The following is a 24,637-nucleotide window of genomic DNA, read 5'->3' as shown; positions in this document are numbered from 1 at the left end:
TCCGAGGTTGACTGTATGTTGATTTCCCGAGTGTGTCTTTGAGTACCTTAACCCTGCTGACTGCCTCCTGGGCCTGCATCATGCGTATGTTCTTGGAGGGGTTCCTCTCAGACAGCAGCTGAGTCGAGCCCAGGTAGTTAGCAGCAAAGATGATCCCATCAATCAGGTCTTCTGGCTCGCAGGGTCCTGGTACTGGGCCAGGGAGCGAGTGAGAGAAAGAGAGAGAGAGAGAGAGAGAGAGAGAGAGAGGATGCTGATTAACAGGAAGCCAACTTCGGTGTGGGTGTGGTGAAACGCAGCCAAGCGCCATGGAGATAGAACGATAACAGACTGTGTGAGCGACAAGATGGCCGCCGGTCGGGGGGGAGCTGATGGAGGCGTGATGGAAAAGGGAGCCTGGATGGGAACGCATGTAGCACAAAAGTAGGTCGGCGTGGGATGGATTTGGAGACACCTGACGCAGTTCTCATAGGGTCATGTGACTCGGGCACGATTCCCTCCACTTGCTCATCTCGCTTGTGTCAGCGCTGTAATAAAAACTGCTGTAATATTGCAGTTTTATTTGATGAAAACACTACATTTATTATTTGCGTATGTCATGCTAGCAACGACCAATCATGCTAGCTCGTAGTTTGTACCGAATTTGGCACGCCAGGCGTTTGAATACACTGAATTTCATCAGAAAACGGCGTGACATGAAACAACCCAAAGCGTATTCAAGGGGAAAAAATGCGTGTCGTGTACAGAAAATGCTTACATGTTGGCAAGTCACATCGCCATTCATTTTCAATGGAACCCGAACGATTATTGCATTATTATTGCAGTCACCATTCTTATGACTTTATTCCCATAATATTTAAACCAGGGGTCTCAAACTCAATTTACTTGGGGGGCCACTGGAGCTAGGGTCTGGGCAAGACTGGTTTTCCAAAAAAAAACAAAAAAAAAAACCGACTCCAAATTGTCCATAGGTATGAATGTGAGTGTGAATGGTTGTTTGTCTATATGTGCCCTGTGATTGGCTGGCTCGCCCAAAGACAGCTGGGATAGGCTCCAGCACCGCACCGCAACCGTCATGAGGATTAGCGGTAGAAAATGAATAATAATAATAATAATAACAATATTAAAATATTATATAATATTAATATTTTATATAATAAATAAATAAATAAATAAAAGTGACAATAAAAAGAAAAAAAAATCAAAAAATTAAATACACAAAAATAAATATAAATGGAAATAAAAACAAAAATAAAAAAATATATACATAAATAAATAAATAAAAGCAAAAATAAATACAAAAATAAAAAACAAGATTCAAAAATTAAAAATAAATACAAAAATAAATATATAAATAGAATTACACATCAATAAATACAAAAAAAACAAAAAAACGCATTTATTAAAAACAGAAAAAATAAACTTTGCTTTGGTTTCGATTTTCTACAATAAAAGCTCAGATAAAAAATTCCACTGTTCTCAAATATCTTACTTTTTATTTTTCTGCACAAAATAAGATGAAAAATAAATAAACAAATCAAGAATAAAGAAAATCAATCAATCAGTAATAAATAAATAAATATAATAATAATAATAATAAAACGGCAAATAATAAAAACTTAAGAAACCACATATAGTTGGTGGGTAGACAAATATTTTTTTTCATATTAAAATGAACAAAGCATTATTAGAGCCCTGTAGACATGACAAAACACGACTATAGTCACATTTATACTTTTTTTATTTAAAATATTGCGCAACTGCAGTGTCTTGAGACACATGCTAACTCGCAAACTCCAGAGCTAGCGACCTAAACGGTAGCCTTCAAGTTATTTCCTTTCAAATAGCCAAAAACTTACCACTTCCACACGGATAGGGAGGATAACTATTAACAGTTATTTAACCTTTAACATGAACATTAATATAAAAACGTAATAATTTTTTCTGGGTACATGATACCACACGGCATCCATATCAAACTAACATTAAACTTTCATATCAAGGCGGGGGCCTCAAACTAGTGTGCTGCGGACCACATTTGGCCCACGGGCCGTGCGTTTGAGACCCCTGATTTAAACCTTTCCACAAATGTTCAAAAAATTACGACTTTATTTGTCGTTTAGTTTGTTTTTTATTATTATATTTTGACTTTATTATTTTAAAATTATTGATTTTTCCTTTTTTTTTTTTTTTTTAAATTTTCTTATTTTTTTTCTTGCTTATATTTTTTTTAGAATGGGCCTAGGGTTCACTTTGGACACCCCTATCCAAGTGTGAATACATCCTTACTTGTAACACTTCCGGTTGAACTTACCGTCAACAAAGCTGGGGAATGCTGCAACCTTTTTGCTAGTCTAGAAAAACAAAAAGACAATAATATTAGTATTCATTTTGTAACGGCTTTTAGTTATACTAAGTTATACTAAGCCTAGGCTGCTAGCCACGTATACATGGACCCAAATATTCCAATTGTATTTGGCTTATTTGCTGAAACGGAAGGAATTGAACCTTTATATGTACTTCATTCCAAAAGAAAAGTCCCAATCTGAATGAATATATAAACGTACCATATTTTGGTGGAAGTCTTTGAGTTCTTATGTTGTAAAGTGTGCTTATTTGTACCTATGTTGTTTTTCTTCTTCTGTTGTTTATTGGCGGTTGGCAAGCAACTTTCGGTGCGCATTAGCGCCATCTGTGGAACAGAATCTAAACCCTTCTATACGCCATTCACAAGTCCAGTTTTTCTTTAATAAGAAAATATATATTTATATAAGGGTGGCACGGTGGTCTAGGCGAGAACATGCAAACTCCACACAGAGATGGCCGAGGGTGGAATCGAACCCTGGTCTCCAAGCTGTGAGGTCAGTCGCATGCAGATGAGACATCCCTTGTTATTACATAACCCTACCTTGCGCTCAATGCAGCCAGCCATGAATGCAGACTGAAAAGGTTTCTCCTCCCATTCCGTGTGGAAGTGGTACGTTTGTTCTTTTTGCCCACTCCATTTGAAATCCTTTCCTAAGTTTAACGCTAACCACTTGACCGCCGTGCTGCCCGATGCTAATTTATACCACAAGTAATTTAGTAGAGTAATTCTAATATATATAATATACTTAGGGCGGCACGGTGGTCGAGTGGTTAGCGCGCAGGCCTCACAGCTAGGGGACCAGGGTTCAATCCCACCCTCGGGCATCTCTGTGTGGAGTTTGCATGTTCTCCCCGTGCATGCGTGGGTTTTCTCCGGGTACTCCGGTTTCCTCCCACATTCCAAAAACATGCTAGGTTAATTAGCGACTCCAAATTGTCCATAGGTATGAATGTGAGTGTGAATGGTTGTTTGTCTATATGTGCCCTGTGATTGGCTGGCCACCAGTCTAGGGTGTACCCCGCCTTACGCCCGAAGACAGCTGGGATAGGCTCCAGCACCCCCGCGACCCTCGTGAGGAAAAGCGGTAGAAAATGAATGAATGAATGAATATTTATATAAAACATATCAAATATTAGCAAGATTTAATTTCGTTTTTTCCTGTTTAAATTGATCCCGGGTGCGTTCTTTCAGCGCATGCTCAGATACGACGTAACACGCAGATCCGGACGTTCTTCGCTTTTAAAAATGGAGGTCAGCAATCGGCACTTGGCCGCTGCGGAAAGTTTGTTTTTGATCCAAATTAAATTCCAAGACTGGACAAAGGAAAAACTGGCAATACGGAGTTTTTCCAACAAGGGAAAGAAAAACTCAGGGAAGTCGGTATCACGTGATGTTGATGTTTACATTTTACTGGGCATGCCCTATTGACTATTGCGGCGCATGTAGACAAGATTGGAATATTCCTTTCCATGTATATCATTGTTTTCGGGAAAAGTCATTCGGAAAGATTCTATTCGGAAAGAGGAAAAACTCCTCCGCTATTTTCTAAAGTTTAGCGACTGAGCGCGGATGGTTGTTGATTGATCCTGCCGTCACATTTCTGGGAAGGACGGATAAATAATTTAGTATTTTAATAAATAAATCTTGTTGCAGCATCATAACTAGGCCGTAACTAGGCCTGTTCACTTAAAAAAAAAAAAAAAAAAAATTATGACCACCAAGGCCATCAGGTTGTGGGAAAATCTGATCCACACGCCCATTTTTTGGTCGACCCAATGACCTTGACAGATTTGCACCGGCATCACAGAAGACAACAAAAAAAAAAAAAGAGCTTACGTCTGGTACGTTGTTGTTCTCCAGTGGAATGTTAAGATCGGAGCGCTGCTGTTTTCTCGGCTGATCCGCACCGTTGTTCACCTGGTCGGACAACAAAAACAAACATCTGTGAGGGAAGAAATATACAGGAAGTACACAATAGTGTCTTAACTCTTAACTCTTATTAATTCAATGATTTCTCGGGTTATTAGCTTAGCCTACTGACTGTCATGCACTTTAGCTGCGTTAGCTTATGCCGGACCATCAAGTGTCTGTTGTTCAAATGCTGTATTAAATTAATGGTAATGGTTGAATTTCATTTAAACATGCATCAGATTACAATTGAATGCATCACATAATCAGTTCCCAGTTCCACATGTCCAAAAGGAGTAGGAAGAAGCAAAGCTTATTAAATCCTACCCCTCCATCGGGTACTTTTATAATCAGCAACTGTTACATTTGTTCACTTCCTGCTTTCCATAATACAGTTTAAGGTTTTTATTTTTTTATTTTTATTTTTTAATTAATTAATTTTGTGTTTGTTTGTATGATTGTACTTTTACAATCAGCAACTGTTACATTTGTTCACTTCCTGCTTTCCTAATATAATTTAAGTGATTAATTTAATTTATTTTAGTTAATTTTAGTTCATTTTATTTTAGTTTCTTTTAGTTTAGTTTTTTACTTTTTTAAATTAATTTTTATTTTTTGTCTGGGATAGGCTCCAGCATACCCCTGCGACCCTCGTGAGGATAAGCAGTAGAAAATGAATGAATGAATGAATGAATGAATGTCTACTATATTGGCTGGTAGTAGAGTAATGGTGACTATAGGGGTGTTATTTCATGGCTAGAGGGCTCTGATACAAGGTTGTAAACAGGTTTTATACTGTATTGATGAACATATGGCTGTACGGTGGACGAAGGGTTAGCATGGAGGCCTCATAGCAATGACACCTGAGTTCAATTCCACCCTCGGCCATCTCTGTGTGGAGATGCTAACCTTGGTTAAAATCCGCCCCAGTTAACACATTTTTTGGTTAACAACCAACACTATTGAGGGCTGCACAAATTGTCCATAGGTATGAATGTGAGTGTGAATGGTTGTTTGTCTATATGTGCCCTGTGATTGGCTGGCCACCAGTCCAGGGTGTACCCCGCCTCTCACCCGAAGACAACTGGGATAGGCTCCAGCATACCCCTGCGACCCTCGTGAGGATAAGCGGTAGAAAATGAATGAATGAATGTCTACTATATTGGCTGGTAGTAGAGTAACGGTGACTATAGGGGTGCTATTTCATGGCTAGAGGGCTCTGATACAAGGTCGTAAACAGGTTTTATACTGTATTGTTGAAAATATGGCTGTACGGTGGTCGAGTGGTTAGCACGGAGGCCTCATAGCAATGAGACCTGAGTTCAATTCCACCCTCGACCATGTCTGTGTGGAGTTTGCATGTTCTATCCGTGCATGCGTGGGTTTTCTCCGGGTACTCCGGTTTCCTCCCACATTCCAAAAACATGCTAGGTTAATTAGCGACTCCAAATTTTCCATAGGTATGACAAAGTTGTAAGCCACAAACCTACCACTTCCACACGGAATGGGAAGAGAAACTTATTCAGTCTTTATCAGTCTGCATTCATTGACTGTGCATTCATTGTTATTATGTAATAACAAGGGATGTCTCATCTGCATGCTACTGACCTCACAGCTAGGAGACCAGGGTTCGATTCCACCCTCGGCTATCTCTGTGTGGAGTTTGCATGTTCTCCACCGTGCATGCGTGGGTTTTCTCCGGGTACTCCGGTTTCCTCCCACATTCCAAAAACATGCTAGGTTAATTAGCGACTCCAAATTGTCCATAGGTATGAATGTGAGTGTGAATGGTTGTTTGTCTATATGTGCCCTGTGATTGGCTGGTGACCAGTCCAGGGTGTACCCCACCTTTCGCCTGAAGACAGCTGGGATAGGCTCCAACAACCCCACCACGACTCTCACAAATTAACAAATTGTAAATGGACTCTGTAAAGTAGGTGGCATCGTTGCTGTGCCAGGGAATAAGAAGAGGTGCCAGCAGGGATCAGTTTTGCCCGGTAGAAAATGAATGAATGAATGTATTATTTTCCTTTAGCAATATATATATATAAACGGTATTATTTTTCATACTTGGTCCTATAATCAGTATGTACCAAATGGTTTGAAGAAGTGACTCACAATTACGTCTTTCACTCGCCCTTCACTCGGCTCCGTCTCCCAGGCAAACACATGGCAATAAGCAGCCAACGCTCCCGTCACACAGGGGAAGGATTATATTTAGTCCCCTCTGGCTGTGCACACCTCTTATTAACATTCAACCGTTACGGGCACTACTCAACCTGCTCGCCAGTAAAACCTGATCTTCACTGGCGTATCAGAGATGGAAAAAAAAGAAAAAAGAAAAACATCCAAAGAAACAAGAACATTAATGACCACCGATTGGACATGGATGGCCTCTTTTGCCAAAAAGCTGATTTAGTATTCACTGTGTTCTGAAACCGAGCTGTTGTTGTTAGTGAGATTCAGTACGGTGTGATACAAAGAAAGCGCAGACTTTTATATATGCAAGATTTTTTTCACCAGTTTGCATGACGAAGAATGAAAACACAATGAGTGTGAATGGTTGTTTTTGGAGTCGCTAATTAACCTAGCATGTTTTTGGAATGTTGGGAGGAAACCGGAGTACCCGGAGAAAACCCACGCATGCACGGTGGAGAACATGCAAACTCCACACAGAGATGGCCGAGGGTGGAATCGAACCCTAGTCTCCTAGCTGTGAGGTCAGTAGCATGCAGATGAGACATCCCTTGTTATTACATAATAACAATGAATGCACAGTCAATGAATGCAGACTGAAAAAGTTTCTCCTCCCATTCGGTGTGGAAGTGGTAGGTTTGTGGCTTACAACTTTGTCATACCTATGGACAATTTGGAGTCGCTAATTAACCTAGCATGTTTTTGGAATGTTGGGAGGAAACCGGAGTACCCGGATAAAACCCACGCATGCACGGTGGAGAACATGCAAACTCCACACAGAAATAGCCGAGAGTGGAATCGAACCCTGGTCTCCTAGCTGTGAGGTCAGTAGCATGCAGCTGAGACATCCCTTGTTATTACATAATAACAATGAATGCACAGTCAATGAATGCAGACTGAAAAAGACTGAAAAAGTTTCTCCTCCCATTCGGTGTGGAAGTGGTAGGTTTGTGGCTTACAACTTTGTCATACCTATGAAACAATTTGGAGTCGCTAATTAACCTAGCATGTTTTTGGAATGTGGGAGGAAACCGGAGTACCCGGAGAAAACCCACACATGCACGGTGGAGAACATGCAAACTCCACACAGAGATGGCCGAGGGTGGAATTGAACCCTTGTCTCCTAGCTGTGAGGTCTGCGCGCTAACCACTCGACCACCATGCCGCCCTAAGTACATTATATATATTAGAATTACTCTATTAAATTGCTTGTGGTATAAATTAGCATCGGGCAGCACGGCAGTCGAGTGGTTAGCGTTAGATGGCCGAGGGTGGAATCAAACTCGGGTTTCCTAGCTGTGAGGTCTGCGAGCTAACCACTCGTTCGCCGTGCAGCTAACCAGTTAGCGTCAAAATAATTTCTTCTAAACTTAGGAAAGGATTTCAAATGGAGTGGGCAAAAAGAACAAACGTACCACTTCCACACGGAATGGGAGGAGAAACTTTTTCAGTCTGCATTCATGGCTGGCTGCATTGAGCGCAAGGTAGGGTTATGTAATAACAAGGGATGTCTCATCTGCATGCGACTGACCTCACAGCTTGGAGACCAGGGTTCGATTCCACCCTCGGCCATCTCTGTGTGGAGTTTTCATGTTCTCCACCGTGCATGCGTGGGTTTTCTCCGACATTCCAAAAACATGCTAGGTTAATTAGCGACTCCAAATTGTCCATAGGTATGAATGTGAGTGTGAATGGTTGTTTGTCTATATGTGCCCTGTGATTGGCTGGCTCGCCCAAAGACAGCTGGGAGAGGCTCCAACACCCCCCCACCACCCTTGTGAGGAAAAGCGGTAGAAAATGAATGAATGAATAATATACTTCGAAATGTACTAAGAGTACTTGTATCGAGGAAGGCACACAAAAGGAAAGAAGACAAAGTATCGACAAGAGATCCAAACGTGCTTGGAGGAAAACTGCAGTAATGCTACGCATAATCCATCTTTTTGATGGATCTCTGGCAGCGACGCTTGCCTTGGAGTATGATGGAGGAAATTTGTGGCAAGGAGCAGTTTCTCATCTTTCTTTAGAAAATTGCCGTAATCCTCTTTCGCTCCTGTTACCTTGAGTTGTCCCCGCTTTTGTGTATCGACTCATACACATAGAGATGAATAAATACACGTATATAGCGCTGATGAATTCATGCTCACAAAATCACACAGACGCTAGCTCAGACTCTTTAAGCCGGATGGTAAACAGAGAACGTGGACTACGGTCAGCAATGCATACCGATACCTGCAGTACCTGCACTACCGTGGTTTGCACGGCCAAGCTTTGTGGTACTCATTTATCAGCCCAGAAGTGGGTCAGCCATTTTAACTTCATAGAATTATTACCGTACATTCGCATGTCAGGGCACGGAGGGAATCTGTGTTAGTGGGTGCTTTATTCAATGTCTGGTTTATGCAAATGATGTGATCCTGGCTTCATCGGTCCGTGATCTTCAACTCTCACTGGGTTTGTTCGCAGTCGAGTATGAAGTGGCTGGGATGAAGTCAGGGTCCAGGATTATTGCCTGGGAAAAAGGTCATCTCCAGGTTGGGGATGAGATCCTACTCATAATTCATTCATTTTCTACTGCTTTTCCTAACGAGTGTCGCGCGGGGGGGGGGGGGGGGGGGGGGTGGTGCTAGAGCCTATCCCAGCTGTCTTCGGGCAAGAGGCGGGGTACACCCTGGACTGGTCGCCAGCCAATCACAGGGCACATATAGACAAACAACCATTCACACTCACATTCATACCTATGGACAATTTGGAGTCGCTAATTAACCTAGCATGTTTTTGGAATGTGGGAGGAAACCGGAGTACCCGGAGAAAACCCACGCATGCACGGGGAGAACATGCAAACTCCACACAGAGATATCCGAGAGTGGAATCGAACCCTGGTCTCCTAGTTGTGAGGTCAGTAGCATGCAGATGAGACATCCCTTGTTATTACATAATAACAATGAATGCAGACTGAAAAAGACTGAGAAAGTTTCTCCTCCCATTCCGTGTGGAAGTGGTAGGTTTGTGGCTTACAACTTTGTCATACCTATGAAACAATTTGGAGTCGCTAATTAACCTAGCATGTTTTTGGAATGTGGGAGGAAACCGGAGTACCCAGAGAAAACCCATGCATGCACGCGGAGAACATGCAAACTCCACACAGAGATGGCCGATGGTGCTCCAGGTACTCCGGTTTCCTCCCACATTTCAAAAAACATGCTAGTTTAATTAGCAACTCCAAATTGTCCATAGGTATGAATGTGAGTGTGAATGGTTGTTTGTCTATATGTGCCCTGTGATTGGCTGGCCACCAGTCCAGGGTGTACTCCGCCTCTCGCCTGAAGACAGCTGGGATAGACTCCAGCATACCCCCGCGACCCGTGTGAGGAAAAAGCGGTAGAAAATGAATGAATGAATTGACTTATGTGGATGAGATCGGGAGCTCGGTGAATTTGCTTATCTTGGTGAACTCGTTAGTTTATTTAGTTTATTTGCTATTGTGTAGCCAAATAGCTGTTGATGTGTAATGCTAACACACCAACGCAGTATTTAAGTAGTATTTAAGCAGCAGTAATGCAGTATAATTCACCCTAAAGGTCTCAAAGCTCACCTGCTCTTGTTGCCACCTCTGTCGATCTTCTGGCGAATGCGGTTGGATCTTCAGACCCCTCTGGAGGTCCGGGTTGTTATGATGCACGGAGGGCAGGTTGAGAGACTTGGGTCTGCTGTCATGGCGGTGGTGAGCCGGCGGGTACGCCGCCGCGTCGTCGGGCTTGCCGTGAGGGTAGTCGCCTGCGAGCGGGTCCTGCGCCAGCTCCTCCGGACTTTGGTCGGTACCGCTACTTAGACTCCCCATGCTCATACTCATCTTGATCTCAGCGACTATTTGGTCAATGTCCTCCTCCGCCTCCTCACCCGTCTCCCCCTCAACCACCATCACTTTACGTCCTCGGAATGGCGAAGCATGCACCGAGTTACCGTTGTCCTCCGGGACGTAGTAGTCTCCGTTGTAGGCCGTCCCGTGTCTTTCGTCTTCTTCCTCGTATGCTTCGTCATTTGGACAGTAGTCTTCGCTCTCCGCATCGTCATGTTCTTCTTCATCATCATCGTCGTCGTCGTGTCGGAGGTCGTCCTGCATCGGATGTTGGTGGTGATGGTGGTGATTGTGATGGTTATGGTCCAATATCGGTTCTGGTCGGCCATTGTATATATGTTCATCGGGGTCTTGCTCCACCACCTCGCAGCGTACCTCCCCCTCACCTTCAGCCCACTCGTCCACTCTGTGCCTCTCACTACCAGTCCACTGCTGGTCTTGCCGACCCGGACCCTCCTCCGTCCACTCCTCTCCACACTCCTCGTCTCCTTCCCTCCACTCCTCCCGGTCCCCTTCTTCTTCTTCTTCTCTCCACTCTTCCCTGACGGCACTTTCCTCCTCTTTATCTTCCACCCACTCCTCTTCTCTAACTTCTCCTTCTCCATCCTCAGTCCATTCTTCCACAGCTTCCTGATGGCCTTCGTTTTGCTGCATAGAAGCGACATGTTCTTCCTGGCTGTGATGGTGGTGGTTGCGGTCTCCTTGCCTGCTGCAGTCCATACCTTCCATGTAGCTGTCGTCCTCGGGGCAGTACCGGATGTAGTAAGTGACGCCTTCATCCTCCTCTGCCAGTCCTGGAAACGTTCAGAAACAAACAGGGATGTGGTGTTATCTGTTGTACCCAATAGAACGTAGAATCAATTATAGAGCCCTCTAGACATGAAATAACACCCCTATAGTCACCATCATACTCCTATTACCCAATACAGTTGACATAATAAGAGAAATAAGACATACAGCACCTATTTACAACCTTCTAAATACATTATTAGAGCCCTCTAGACATGAAATAACACCCCTATAGTCACCATCGTACTCCTATTACCCAATATAGTTGACATAATAAGAGAAATAAGACATACATCACCTATTTACAACCTTCTAAATACATTATTAGAGCCCTCTAGACATGAAATAACACCCCTATAGTCACCATCATACTCCTATTACCCAATATAGTTGACATAATAAGAGAAATAAGACATACATCACCTATTTACAACCTTCTAAATACATTATTAGAGCCCTCTAGACATGAAATAACACCCCTATAGTCACCATCATACTCCTATTACCCAATATAGTTGCCATAATAAGAGAAATAAGACATACATCACCTATTTACAACCTTTTAAATACATTATTAGAGCCCTCTAGACATGAAATAACACCCCTATAGTCAACATCATACTCCTTTTACCCAATATAGTTGACGTAATAAGAGAAATAAGACATACAGGACCTATTTACAACCTTCTAAATACATTATTAGAGCCCTCTAGACATGAAATAACACCCCTATAGTCACCATCATACTCCTTTTACCCAATATAGTTGACGTAATAAGAGAAATAAGACATACAGGACCTATTTACAACCTTCTAAATACATTATTAGAGCCCTCTAGACATGAAATAACACCCCTATAGTCACCATCATACTCCTATTACCCAATATAGTTGACATAATAAGAGAAATAAGACATACAGCACCTATTTACAACCTTCTAAATACATTATTAGAGCCCTCTAGACATGAAATAACACCCCTATAGTCACCATCATACTCCTATTACCCAATATAGTTGACATAATAAGAGAAATAAGACATACATCACCTATTTACAACCTTTTAAATACATTATTAGAGCCCTCTAGACATGAAATAACACCCCTATAGTCACCATCATACTCCTCTTACCCAATATAGTTGACGTAATAAGAGAAATAAGACATACAGGACCTATTTACAACCTTCTAAATACATTATTAGAGCCCTCTAGACATGAAATAACACCCCTATAGTCACTTCTACACTCATATTACCCAATATAGTTGACATAATTAGAGAAATAAGACATACATCACCTATTTACAACCTTTTAAATACATTATTAGAGCCCTCTAGACATGAAATAACACCCCTATAGTCACCATCATACTCCTATTACCCAATATAGTTGACATAATAAGAGAAATAAGACATACATCACCTATTTACAACCTTTTAAATACATTATTAGAGCCCTCTAGACATGAAATAACACCCCTATAGTCACCATCATACTCCTCTTACCCAATATAGTTGACGTAATAAGAGAAATAAGACATACAGGACCTATTTACAACCTTCTAAATACATTATTAGAGCCCTCTAGACATGAAATAACACCCCTATAGTCACTTCTACACTCATATTACCCAATATAGTTGACATAATAAGAGAAATAAGACATACATCACCTATTTACAACCTTTTAAATACATTATTAGAGCCCTCTAGACATGAAATAACACCCCTATAGTCACTTCTACACTCATATTACCCAATATAGTTGACATAATAACAGAAATAAGACATACAGCACCTATTTACAACCTTCTAAATACATTATTAGAGCCCTCTAGACATGAAATAACACCCCTATAGTCACTTCTACACTCATATTACCCAATATAGTTGACATAATAACAGAAATAAGACATACAGCACCTATTTACAACCTTCTAAATACATTATTAGAGCCCTCTAGACATGAAATAACACCCCTATAGTCACTTCTACACTCATATTACCCAATATAGTTGACATAATAACAGAAATAAGACATACAGCACCTATTTACAACCTTCTAAATACATTATTAGAGCCCTCTAGACATGAAATAACACCCCTATAGTCACTTCTACACTCATATTACCCAATATAGTTGACATAATAACAGAAATAAGACATACAGCACCTATTTACAACCTTCTAAATACATTATTAGAGCCCTCTAGACATGAAATAACACCCCTATAGTCACCATCATACTCCTTTTACCCAATATAGTTGACGTAATAAGAGAAATAAGACATAGAGCACCTATTTACAACCTTATATGTACACCTTATATACATATATATATACATATACATATATATATATATATATATACACACATATATATATATACATATATATATATATATATATATATATATATATACATATATATATATATATATATATATACACACATATACCAAAGATGAATAAACTATTATGCAGACTCTTTAAACCAGTTTATTTCTCTTGCTTGAAGTCTACATCCCTTCAAATGATGCTAAACCTTGTATTTATACTTTATTAAACACGGTTAATCCTGATGACAGGCAGCCCAACAAGAAATGTAAATGAAAACCTTCTTGTTGGGGTTAAAAATAAGCCCATCACTATTTTGACTAATCATATTTCCTAATGTATCCACTCACCGTCATCATAGTCTTCCTCATCCTCTGAAGTGTTGTTAATGTAGTCGGAGCTGGAGTCATCATCCAGGCTGTCACCTCCATCACGGACATCCACCCGGTTTTGGTGTTCTTGCTCAGGCTCAAGTTCAGGCGTCGACGGAGTGGGAGGTCTCTGGTCCTGTAATTCTGCATCTGGTCCGTCGCTATATCGCTTCAGTTCTACATCCGCATCCGTGTCCTCTTCCGGACAGCTGCGAACCGTGGAATATTGGGACTTGCAGGTACGGGGAAGCGGCTTGGGAGCGTGTGATTCCTTCGGGTAACGGGTTGGACGCTGGCGAGCGGGGAGGGTTTTCGACTCGCGTGACTCCGGTCGATGAGGCGTGGGACAGGAGGTGGGAGGTGGAGGGGCCATGTTGTTTACTCCGCTGGTCCCCGGCCGCTTCCTTTGAGCCATGTTTGGTGCTTTACAAGCCATGCATCGTTATTGGTGGCTCCTAAGCAACAAATACATAAACACATGGAAATTAATAAGCAAAGTCCACATCATAATGGTAATGGTTTAATTTCATTTGAACATGCATCGGATTACAATTGAATGCATCACATAATCAGTTCCCAGTTCCACATGTCCAAAAAGGAGTAGGAAGAAGCAAAGCTTATTAAATCCTACCCCTCCATCTGGTACGTTTACAATCAGTAACTGTTACATTTGTTCACTTCCTGCTTTCCTAATAGAATTTAAGTGATTTATTTTATTTAAATTATTTTTTTAGTTTTATTTTCGTTTATTTTTGTATTTTATTTATTATTATTTTTGTAATTTAAGTGATTTATATTTATTTTATTGTATTTTAGTTTTATTTTATTTATTTATTTTCAACTATATTGGGTAATAGTATAGATGGTGACTATAGGGGTGTTATTTCTTGTCTAAAGGGCTCTAATAATGTATTAAGAAGTTTATAAATAGGTGCTGTATGTCTTATTACGTCAACTATATTGGGTAATAGGAGTATGATGGTGACTATAGGGGTGTTATTTCTTGTCTAAAGGGCTCTAATAATGTATTTAGAAGGTTATAAATAGGTGCTGTATGTCTTATTACGTCAACTATATTGGGTAATAGGAGTATGATGGTGACTATAGGGGTGTTATTTCATGTCTAGGGGGCTCTAATAATGTATTTAGAAGGTTATAAATAGGTGCTGTATGTCTTATTTCTCTTATTATGTCAACTGTATTGGGTAATAGGAGTATGATGGTGACTATAGGGGTGTTATTTCTTGTCTAAAGGGCTCTAATAATGTATTAAGAAGTTTATAAATAGGTGCTGTATGTCTTATTACGTCAACTATATTGGGTAATAGGAGTATGATGGTGACTATAGGGGTGTTATTTCTTGTCTAAAGGGCTCTAATAATGTATTTAGAAGGTTATAAATAGGTGCTGTATGTCTTATTACGTCAACTATATTGGGTAATAGGAGTATGATGGTGACTATAGGGGTGTTATTTCATGTCTAGGGGGCTCTAATAATGTATTTAGAAGGTAATAAATAGGTGCTGTATGTCTTATTTCTCTTATTATGTCAACTATATTGGGTAATAGGAGTATGATGGTGACTATAGGGGTGTTATTTCATGTCTAGGGGGCTCGAATAATCTATTTAGAAGGTTGTAAATAGGTGCTGTATGTCTTATATCTCTTATTACGTCAACTATATTGGGTAATAGGAGTATGATGTGACTATAGGGATACTATTTCATGTCTAGAGGGCTCTAATCATGTATTTAGAAGGTTATAAATAGGTGCTGTATGTCTTATTTCTCTTATTATGTCAACTATATTGGGTAATAGGAGTATGATGGTAACTATAGGGGTGTTACTTTATGTCTAGAGGGCTCTAATAATGTATTTAGAAGGTTATAAATAGGTGCTGTATGTCTTATTTCTCTTATTACGTCAACTATATTGGGTAATAGGAGTATGATGGTGACTATAGGGGTGTTATTTCTTGTCTAGAGGGCTCTAATGTATTGAGAAGGTTATTACGTGAACTATATTGGGTAATAGGAGTATGATGGTGACTATAGGGGTGTTATTTCATGTCTAGTGAAGCTCTCCCTCGGTGGCCTGGATAGTTCAATACTAAATAGTCAAAAGTGGGCCAAACCTTACAGTAATAGTTTAAATCAGTCAAAGAGAGGAGGAGATGCTACACAACAAGCCTATTTGTGGAAGTTGTCAAACAGGTACAGGATGTATTCATCAATTCAAAGCATGGATCCTAGCATTGCTACCCATCACTCATTGTGGAGTTTGATTTTTGCATCAGGCACACCCTTATTCGCTGTGTCATCTGTTGTGTCTGCACCATCCATATTTTGCCTCTACCTAATTACAATTTCAATCACTAGTAATGATTACAGTAATTAGCTATTAACAAGAAGACCACTCCAAAAAAATAGCTAATATTGACTAGGCCTGCCAAAGTGCCAGGATGAAGACCAAGCTCGGTAATTACTGATCACAAGGTGAGCATAGCATGAAATATTCTGATTCAAACAGCAATCATTTTCCAATTAACAAACGCTCCTGAACGCCCCTCTTGTCAAAATCAAGGCAACGTAAAGCAAAGGAACCTCTTACCTGAGGTCCCCGAAACCAGATGCGGCGTACATACATACATACATACATACATACAATGGCAGTGGCGTTAACAACGGCCCAGTGTTCTCTTCCTGCCTGCCTGCCGCTCTCTCGCTGCTCCTCCCTTCCCCCACCGGCTGCTCCACAGCATGCACCTCACTGACTCCACCCGCCCCTATTTCTCCATATTATATTCCAACATCAGCTTCCTGAAACGCCTCCTTGTCGGGATCTCCCTGAGCAGACGCTAACGCTCACATTCACAGTCCCCGATCTCCCGGTATTGAGGCGCTTGACGTGTTTTCATGTGCTCGCGTTTCACCTGGTGCAAATATAAATGCTACATGTTAGCAAATGTACATCAAGCTAGAGTTATATTTATGTTTCACACATATCAGCAAACAAAACAAAAAATCAAAAAAATAATAATTCTGCATTATTTTTCACACATAATATGCCATAGGGGTGTTATTTCATGTCTAGAGGGCTCTAATAATGTATTTAGAAGGTTATAAATAGGTGCTGTATGTTTCATTTCTCTTATTATGTCAACTATATTGGGTAATATGAGTGTAGAAGTGACTATAGGGGTGTTATTTCATGTCTAGAGGACTCTAATAATGTATGTGGAAGGTTGTAAATAGGTGCTGTATGTCTTATTTCTCTTATTATGTCAACTATATTGGGTAATAGGAGTATGATGGTGACTGTAGGGATGCTATTTCATGTCTTGAGGGCTCTAATAATGTATTTAGAAGGTTGTAAATAGGTGCTGTATGTCTTATTTCTCTTATTATGTCAACTATATTGGGTAATATGAGTGTAGAAGTGACTATAGGGGTGTTATTTCATGTCTAGAGGGCTCTAATAATGTATTTAGAAGGTTATAAATAGGCGCTGTATGTCTTATTTCTCTTATTACGTCAACTATATTGGGTAATAGGAGTATGATGGTGACTATAGGGATGCTATTTCATGTCTAGAGGGCTCTAATAATGTATTTAGAAGGTTATAAATAGGCGCTGTATGTCTTATTTATCTTATTACGTCAACTATATTGGGTAATAGGAGTATGATGGTGACTATAGGGATGCTATTTCATGTCTAGAGAGCTCTAATAATGTATTTGGAAGGTTATAAATAGGCGCTGTATGTCTTATTTCTCTTATTACGTCAACTATATTGGGTAATAGGAGTATGATGGTGACTATAGGGGTGTTATTTCTTGTCTAGAGGGCTCTAATAATGTATTTAGAAGGTTGTAAATAGGTGATGTATGTCTTATTTCTCTTATTATGTCAACTATATTGGGTAATAGGAGTATGATGGTGACTATAGGGGTGTTATTTCATGTCTAGAGGGCTCTAATAATGTATTTAGAAGGTTATAAATAGGCGCTGTATGTCTTATTTCTCTTATTACGTCAACTATATTGGGTAATAGGAGTATGATGGTGACTATAGGGGTGTTATTTCTTGTCTCGAGGGCTCTAATAATGTATTTAGAAGGTTATAAATAGGTGCTGTATGTCTTATTACGTCAACTATATTGGGTAATAGGAGTATGATGGTGACCATAGGGGTGTTATTTTTTGTCTAGAGAGCTCTAATAATGTATTTAGAAGGTTGTAAATAGGTGCTGTATGTCTTATTACGTCAACTATATTGGGTAAGAGGAGTATGATGGTGACTATAGGGGTGTTATTTCTTGTCTAGAGGGCTCTAGTAATAATTCAGTATTATTTTTCTTCCCACAGAATAGGGCTGAAATGTAGGCACCGGATGCTGGTGTTTTTATCGGTACAAAAAAAGCTAAAAATGGATGTCACATCCACGCTGGGCCATAACTAACAGCCCCGATACCAGCCTGCCTGCAGAATCCCAATTGTCTGCTTTGAGCGGCGACCGGGGAACACTCGAGTCAAGCTATCATCTCGGACAAACCTATTTGTGTCTGCCACAAAATGCTTGAAATTATCCTTAGACACTCCCCTGGTTTGGCAGCCTGGGGAAGCAGCAGATGGCTGTCAGGGTGAGCGTGGGGGGGGGGGGGGGGGGGGATGCTAATGTCTCCTGCCTTGAAATTGAAAGGTATGACCTGTGGTCACAGCGGCGGATGGGATGGTCTGTATTCAAACAAGAAGGAGGACGGAGGAGGCGAGATGTGGAAACAATCACCTGTCATATTTGTCTTTGGTGATGGGGGCCATCCGGGGTTCCATTAGCATACAAGTCTTTATCGGACAAAACTGTCATGACTCAAAAAGTAACGTCTGGCATCCTAATGCTGCTTTAGCGACAGTTCAGACACCCCTAGATTGTCTTTTTCCAAAAAAAAAAGCGACAAATCTTGTGACTTTTTCGATTATGGAGACTCTAACTCAGAGGTAGAGCAGCAAAAATTAATTAATCGATGGTTAATCACTTACCCAATTAATTAACTATTAACTATTTTGGTAATTGATTATTAGTTTTTTATTTAAATATGTAAATATTCGGGCGGCACGGCGGTAAAGTGGTTAGCGCGGAGACCTCACAGCTAGGAGACCAGGGTTCAATTCCACCCTCGGCCATCTTTGCGTGGGTTTTCTCCGGGTACTCCGGTTTCCTCCCACATTCCAAAAACATGCTAGGTTAATTAGCGACTCCAAATTGTCCATAGGTATGAATGTGAGTGTGAATGGTTGTTTGTCTATATGTGCCCTGTGATTGGCTGGCCACCAGTCCAGGGTGTACCCCGCCTCTCGCCCAAAGACAGCTGGGATAGGCTCCAGCATACTCCCCACGACCCTCGTGAGGATAAGCGGTAGAAAATGAATGAATGAATGTAAATATTTGAGGCTGCATGGTAGCCAAGTGGTTAGCACGCAGGCCTCACACCTAGGAGACCCGAGTTCAATTCCACACTCTGCCATCTCTGTAATACTATGCCCTTGCAGTAACATGTACATCCATGATAACATTTAATACTTTTTTTGTATTATATATTTATATATTTTATTAATTCATTCATTTTCTACCGCTTATCCTCACGAGGGTCGCAGGGGGTGCTGGAGCCTATCCCAGCTGTCTTCAGGCAAGCCAGCCAATCACAGGGCACATATAGACAAACAACCATTCACACTCACATTCATACCTATGGACAATTTGGAGTCGCCAATTAACCTAGCATGTTTTTGGAATGTGGGAGGAAACCGGAGTACCCGGAGAAAACCCACGCATGCACGGTGGAGAACATGCAAACTCCACACAGAGATGGCCGAGGGTGGAATCGAACCCTGGTCTTTTAGCTGTGAGGTCTGCGCGCTAACCACTCATCCACCGTGCAGCCCATATATTACATTATTATGTATTTTTGCCATATTTTGAACATGCAAACTCCACACAGAGATAGCCGAGGGTGGAATTGAACCCTGGTCTCCTAGCTGTGAGGTCTGTGCGCTAACCACTCGTCCACCGTGCAGCCCATATATTATTCATTCATTCATTCATTTTCTACCGCTTTTTCCTCACGAGGGTCGCGGGGGGTGCTGGAGCCTATCCCAGCTGTCTTCGGGCGAGAGGCGGGGTACACCCTGGACTGGTGGCCAGCCAATCACAGGGCACATATAGACAAACAACCATTCACACTCACATTCATACCTATGGACAAATTGGAGTGGCCAATTAACCTAGCATGTTTTTGGAATGTGGGAGGAAACCGGAGTACCCGGAGAAAACCCACGCATGCACGGGGAGAACATGCAAACTCCACACAGAGATAGCCGAGGGTGGAATTGAACCCTGGTCTCCTAGCTTTGAGGTCTGCACGCTAACCACTCGAACACCGTGCAGCCCATATATTATATTTTTATATATATATTTTTGTATTTTTGCCATATTTTGAACATGCAAACTCCACACAGAGATAGCCGAGGGTGGAATTGAACCCTGGTCTTTTAGCTGTGAGGTCTGCGCGCTAACCACTCGTCCACCGTGCAGCCCATATATTATTTTTTTTTTTTTGGTATTTTGATCATTTTAAACATTACTGGCACATATAAAGATTCATATGTGGCTTGGCTAATTATGCAAAATAGATGATGATGTCATAAAAAAAACACTATGATTTTTAATACAGGCCATGGAAGTTTTAGTTAAACACGGCATTAGGTTCTGAATGTATTATTCAAGAACCCTAAGAGAGAGTCGGTCGGAAAATGAGTTTCTCCTCAGCTGTCTCATTGACATTCAACATTTGTTCTCCTTAAAGCCTCCCACTCGCTTTGGAGACGGCAACAAGGGAGAGAGTTGTACCGTACAGGAAGGAGAAAGAGGAGGAGGAGGAGGAGGAGGAAAGCACAGAGTACCAGTTCGGTGCCAATGTCCGTCTCTCGCCACAACTCTAAAACCCTTGACGGTTTCCACAGCAACTCGCTGTTTTTCATCAGAGTCTGAATGATCTGAGCCAGTCATCAAATAACGCCTTCAGGAGGACAAACATCCAGCATTCAAATATAAGCCTCGGTGTGCTAATACGTAATGCCTTTGAAGAGTAAACTCCTAAATACTCTAACATTGTATAAACATGTTACAACCTGACTCGCGAATGTACAAACCCGTTTGGCATGCTGGAAAGCCCAACAGCCCTAACAGGAAGTTACCCAGCATGCCTTGTGGGTAGTAAATGCAAGTATTGTTTTCCGTGTGTGTATTATATTCTGGAATACTTACCATTGGTAGATGGCCTGTAATAGTAACCCCCACAAATATTATTATAGGTATTTACTGTATATCAGGGGTCTCAAACACGCGGCCCGCGGGCCAAATGTGGCCCGCAGGACACTAGTTTGAGGCCCCCGCCTTGATATTAAAGTTTAATGTTAGTGCGACCCGCGCAAGTTTGATATGGATGCTGTATGGCAGGGGTCTCAAACACGCGGCCCGCGGGCCAAATGTGGCACGCAGGACACTAGTTTGAGGCCCCCGCCTTGATATTAAAGTTTAATGTTACTGCGACCCGCGCAAGTTTGATATGGATGCTGTATGGCAGGGGTCTCAAACACGCGGCCCGCGGGCCAAATGTGGCCCGCAGGACACTAGTTTGAGGCCCCCGCCGTGACATGAAAGTTTAATGTTAGTGCGGCCCGCGCAAGTTTGATATGGATGCTGTATGGCAGGGGTCTCAAACACGAGGCCCGCGGGCCAAATGTGGTCCGCAGGACACGAGTTTGAGGCCCCCGCCTTGATATGAAAGTTTAATGTTAGTGCGTAGCCCGCGCAAGTTTGATATGGATGCTGTATGGCAGGGGTCTCAAACACGCGGCCCGCGGGCCAAATGTGGCCCGCAGGACACTAGTTTGAGGCCCCCGCCTTGATATTAAAGTTTAATGTTGGTGCGACCCGCGCAAGTTTGATATGGATGCTGTATGGCAGGGGTCTCAAACACGCGGCCCGCGGGCCAATCGTGGCCCGCAGGACACTAGTTTGAGGCCCCCGCCTTGATATGAAAGTTTAATGTTAGTGCGGCCCGCGCAAGTTTGATATGGATGCTGTATGGCAGGGGTCTCAAACACACGGCCCGCGGGCCAAATGTGGCCCGCAGGACACTAGTACCATGTAACAGTATCACAGTGTCGAAATACACGTTTTACACACAAATGTACAAACCCGTTTGGCATGCTGGAAAGCCCAACAGCCCTAACAGGAAGTTACCCAGCATGCCTTGTGGGTAGTAAATGCAAGTATTGTTTTCCGTGTGTGTATTATATTCTGGAATACTTACCATTGGTAGATGGCCTGTAATAGTAACCCCCACAAATATCAGGTATTTACTGTATACCAGGGGTCTCAAACACGTGGCCCGCGGGCCAAATGTGGCCCGCAGGACACTAGTTTGAGGCCCCCGCCTTGATATGAAAGTTTAATGTTAGTGCGGCCCACGCAAGTTTGATATGGATGCTGTATGGCAGGGGTCTCAAACACGCGGCCCGCGGGCCAAATGTGGCCCGCAGGACACTGGTTTGAGGCCCCCGCCTTGATATGAAAGTTTAATGTTAGTGCGTAACCCGCGCAAGTTTGATATGGATGCTGTATGGCAGGGGTCTCAAACACGCGGCCCGCGGGCCAAATGTGGCCCGCAGGACACTAGTTTGAGGCCCCCCGCCTTGATATGAAAGTTTAATGTTAGTGCGTAACCCGCGCAAGTTTGATATGGATGCTGTATGGCAGGGGTCTCAAACACGCGGCCCGCGGGCCAAATGTGGCCCGCAGGACACTAGTTTAAGGCCCCCGCCTTGATATGAAAGTTTAATGTTAGTGAGGCCAGCGCAAGTTTGATATGGATGCTGTATGGTATCATGTACTCAGAAAAAATTATTACGTTTGATTAATGTTCATGTTAAAGGTTAAATAACTGAAAAAGTTTGTATATTTTTCTGTTTTTAATAAATGCGTTTTTTTTTTGTTTTGTTTTGTTTTTTAGAAAACCTGATGCGGCCCAGCCTTGCCCAGACCCTAGCTCCAGTGGCCCCCAGGTAAACTGAGTTCGAGACCCCTGCTCTATATGGAAGAATACCTTGATAACCAATGAAGAAAAAAAACGGTTATCTGACAATTCTAAACAGCTCTTCACGTTTGCCTCGGATAAACAACATTAGGTTTGAATCCCAACAGTGACATACATGCAAAACTGCCCATTTGTTGCCGTCCGTATCGCCACCGTCCAGCTGACATGCCGAGGATTAATTGTACAGACAGCGACGATCGCTCGAGCGCAGAGGAGCAGCACCGCTCTTCACGAGAACAAAAACACAAACAGACACAAAGAGGCTTTTTGGGTTTGTTTATCGGTCCTGTCCAATGTTTGGTGGACATTCTCCTTATCGGCGTATATGCATGCCTGCGCGCGTCTCTTGAAGCTTCAGACTAGCTTGACGGTGCGCTAATATCGAGCAGTCTCACTAGTCGCAGCATCCAATTGAACTGCGGGTGTGATATCTGCATGTGGTTTACGTGTGAATCTGTTACCGTCAAACCTCCTGAAGCAATGGCGGGTTAAGCAACACCTCCCGGAATCCTTCATGTTTTAGTAAACACAGAGATAACACAGATTGGTAGATCTATAGGTTCTATATATATATACGTATATGTATATATAGTACATTTTCTGCAGGTACAGTATACAACATACATGTACCAGTGTTACAACGACCACTAGCTTCGACTATCACCCCGGCATCAAAACTTGCAGCGGTGAGCACAGGCTAATACATTACTGGAAGTCCATCAATCCTCATCCAAGGTCAGGTCACATAGAACCATCGGTCCACAGAACCGTCAGTCCATAGACCGTCGGTCCACAGAACCGTCGGTCCATAGAACTGTCGGTCTGCAGAATCGTCGGTCCGCAGAACCATCGGTCGGTAGAACCATCGCTCCACAGAACCTGTCCATAGAACCATCGGTCCATACAACCATCGGTGCATAGAACCATCGGTCCACAGAACCATCGGTCGGTAGAACCATCGGTCGGTAGAACCATTGGTCCACAGAAACTGCCCATAGAACCATCGGTGCATAGAACCATCGGTCCACAGAACCATCAGTCCACAGAACCATCGGTGCATAAAACCATCGGTCCATAGAACCATCGGTCCATAGAACCACCGGTCATTATCGTCAGTCATTAAACCAGGAAGCTGCTTGGATTAGGACTGGGAGAAACACCTTCTCTAGCACGCTAGCTTCTAGCGCTAGCCTAACGACCAGGCTTAAGGCTAACTTGCAGCGAGCTGAGCACAGGCTCATACATTCCAAGGTCTAAGGTCAGGTTGCATAGAACCATCGGTCCACAGAATCATCGGTCCACAGAACCATCAGTGCATAGAACCATTGGTCCACAGAACCATTGGTCCACAGAACCATTGGTGCATAGAACCATCGGTCCATAGACCCATCGGTCCATAGATCCATCGGTCCACAGAACCACCGGTCGTTATCGTAAATCATTAAGACAGAAATTACAACAGTCAAACAGCTTGGATTAGGACTGGGAGAAACACCTTCTCTAGCACACTAGCTTCTAGGCTTGCCTAACGACCAGGCTTAAGGCTAACTTGCAGCGAGCTGAGCACAAGCTCATACATTCCAAGGTCTAAGGTCAGGTTGCATAGAACCATCGGTCCACAGAACCATCGGTCCATAGAACCATCGGTCCACA

The 24,637-nt window shown here is 42.2% G+C and overlaps 1 protein-coding gene across 3 annotated transcripts in view; it reads right to left on the bottom strand.

The window, feature by feature from the left end:
- The window catches only part of apba2b (amyloid beta (A4) precursor protein-binding, family A, member 2b), a 49,524-nt gene that overhangs the window by 18,784 nt on the left and 6,103 nt on the right, over positions 1-24,637 (bottom strand). For 2 of the 3 annotated variants that reach the window (XM_058078748.1, XM_058078750.1), the window contains exons 2-6: positions 13,808-14,283; positions 10,068-11,125; positions 4,205-4,285; positions 2,315-2,354; positions 47-192 (exon numbers count right to left, since the gene is read on the bottom strand). In XM_058078748.1, the coding sequence (XP_057934731.1) occupies positions 47-192; positions 2,315-2,354; positions 4,205-4,285; positions 10,068-11,125; positions 13,808-14,264 (1,782 nt within the window). In that variant the 5' untranslated portion in view covers positions 14,265-14,283. The remainder of the gene's footprint in view (positions 1-46; positions 193-2,314; positions 2,355-4,204; positions 4,286-10,067; positions 11,126-13,807; positions 14,284-24,637) is intronic. The other variant, XM_058078749.1, reaches the window with a different exon arrangement.

Source organism: Doryrhamphus excisus, chromosome 7 (assembly GCF_030265055.1).
Source record: "Doryrhamphus excisus isolate RoL2022-K1 chromosome 7, RoL_Dexc_1.0, whole genome shotgun sequence".
Classification (NCBI taxonomy): Eukaryota; Metazoa; Chordata; class Actinopteri; order Syngnathiformes; family Syngnathidae; genus Doryrhamphus; species Doryrhamphus excisus.
This window is presented reverse-complemented; position numbering and strand designations above follow the sequence as displayed.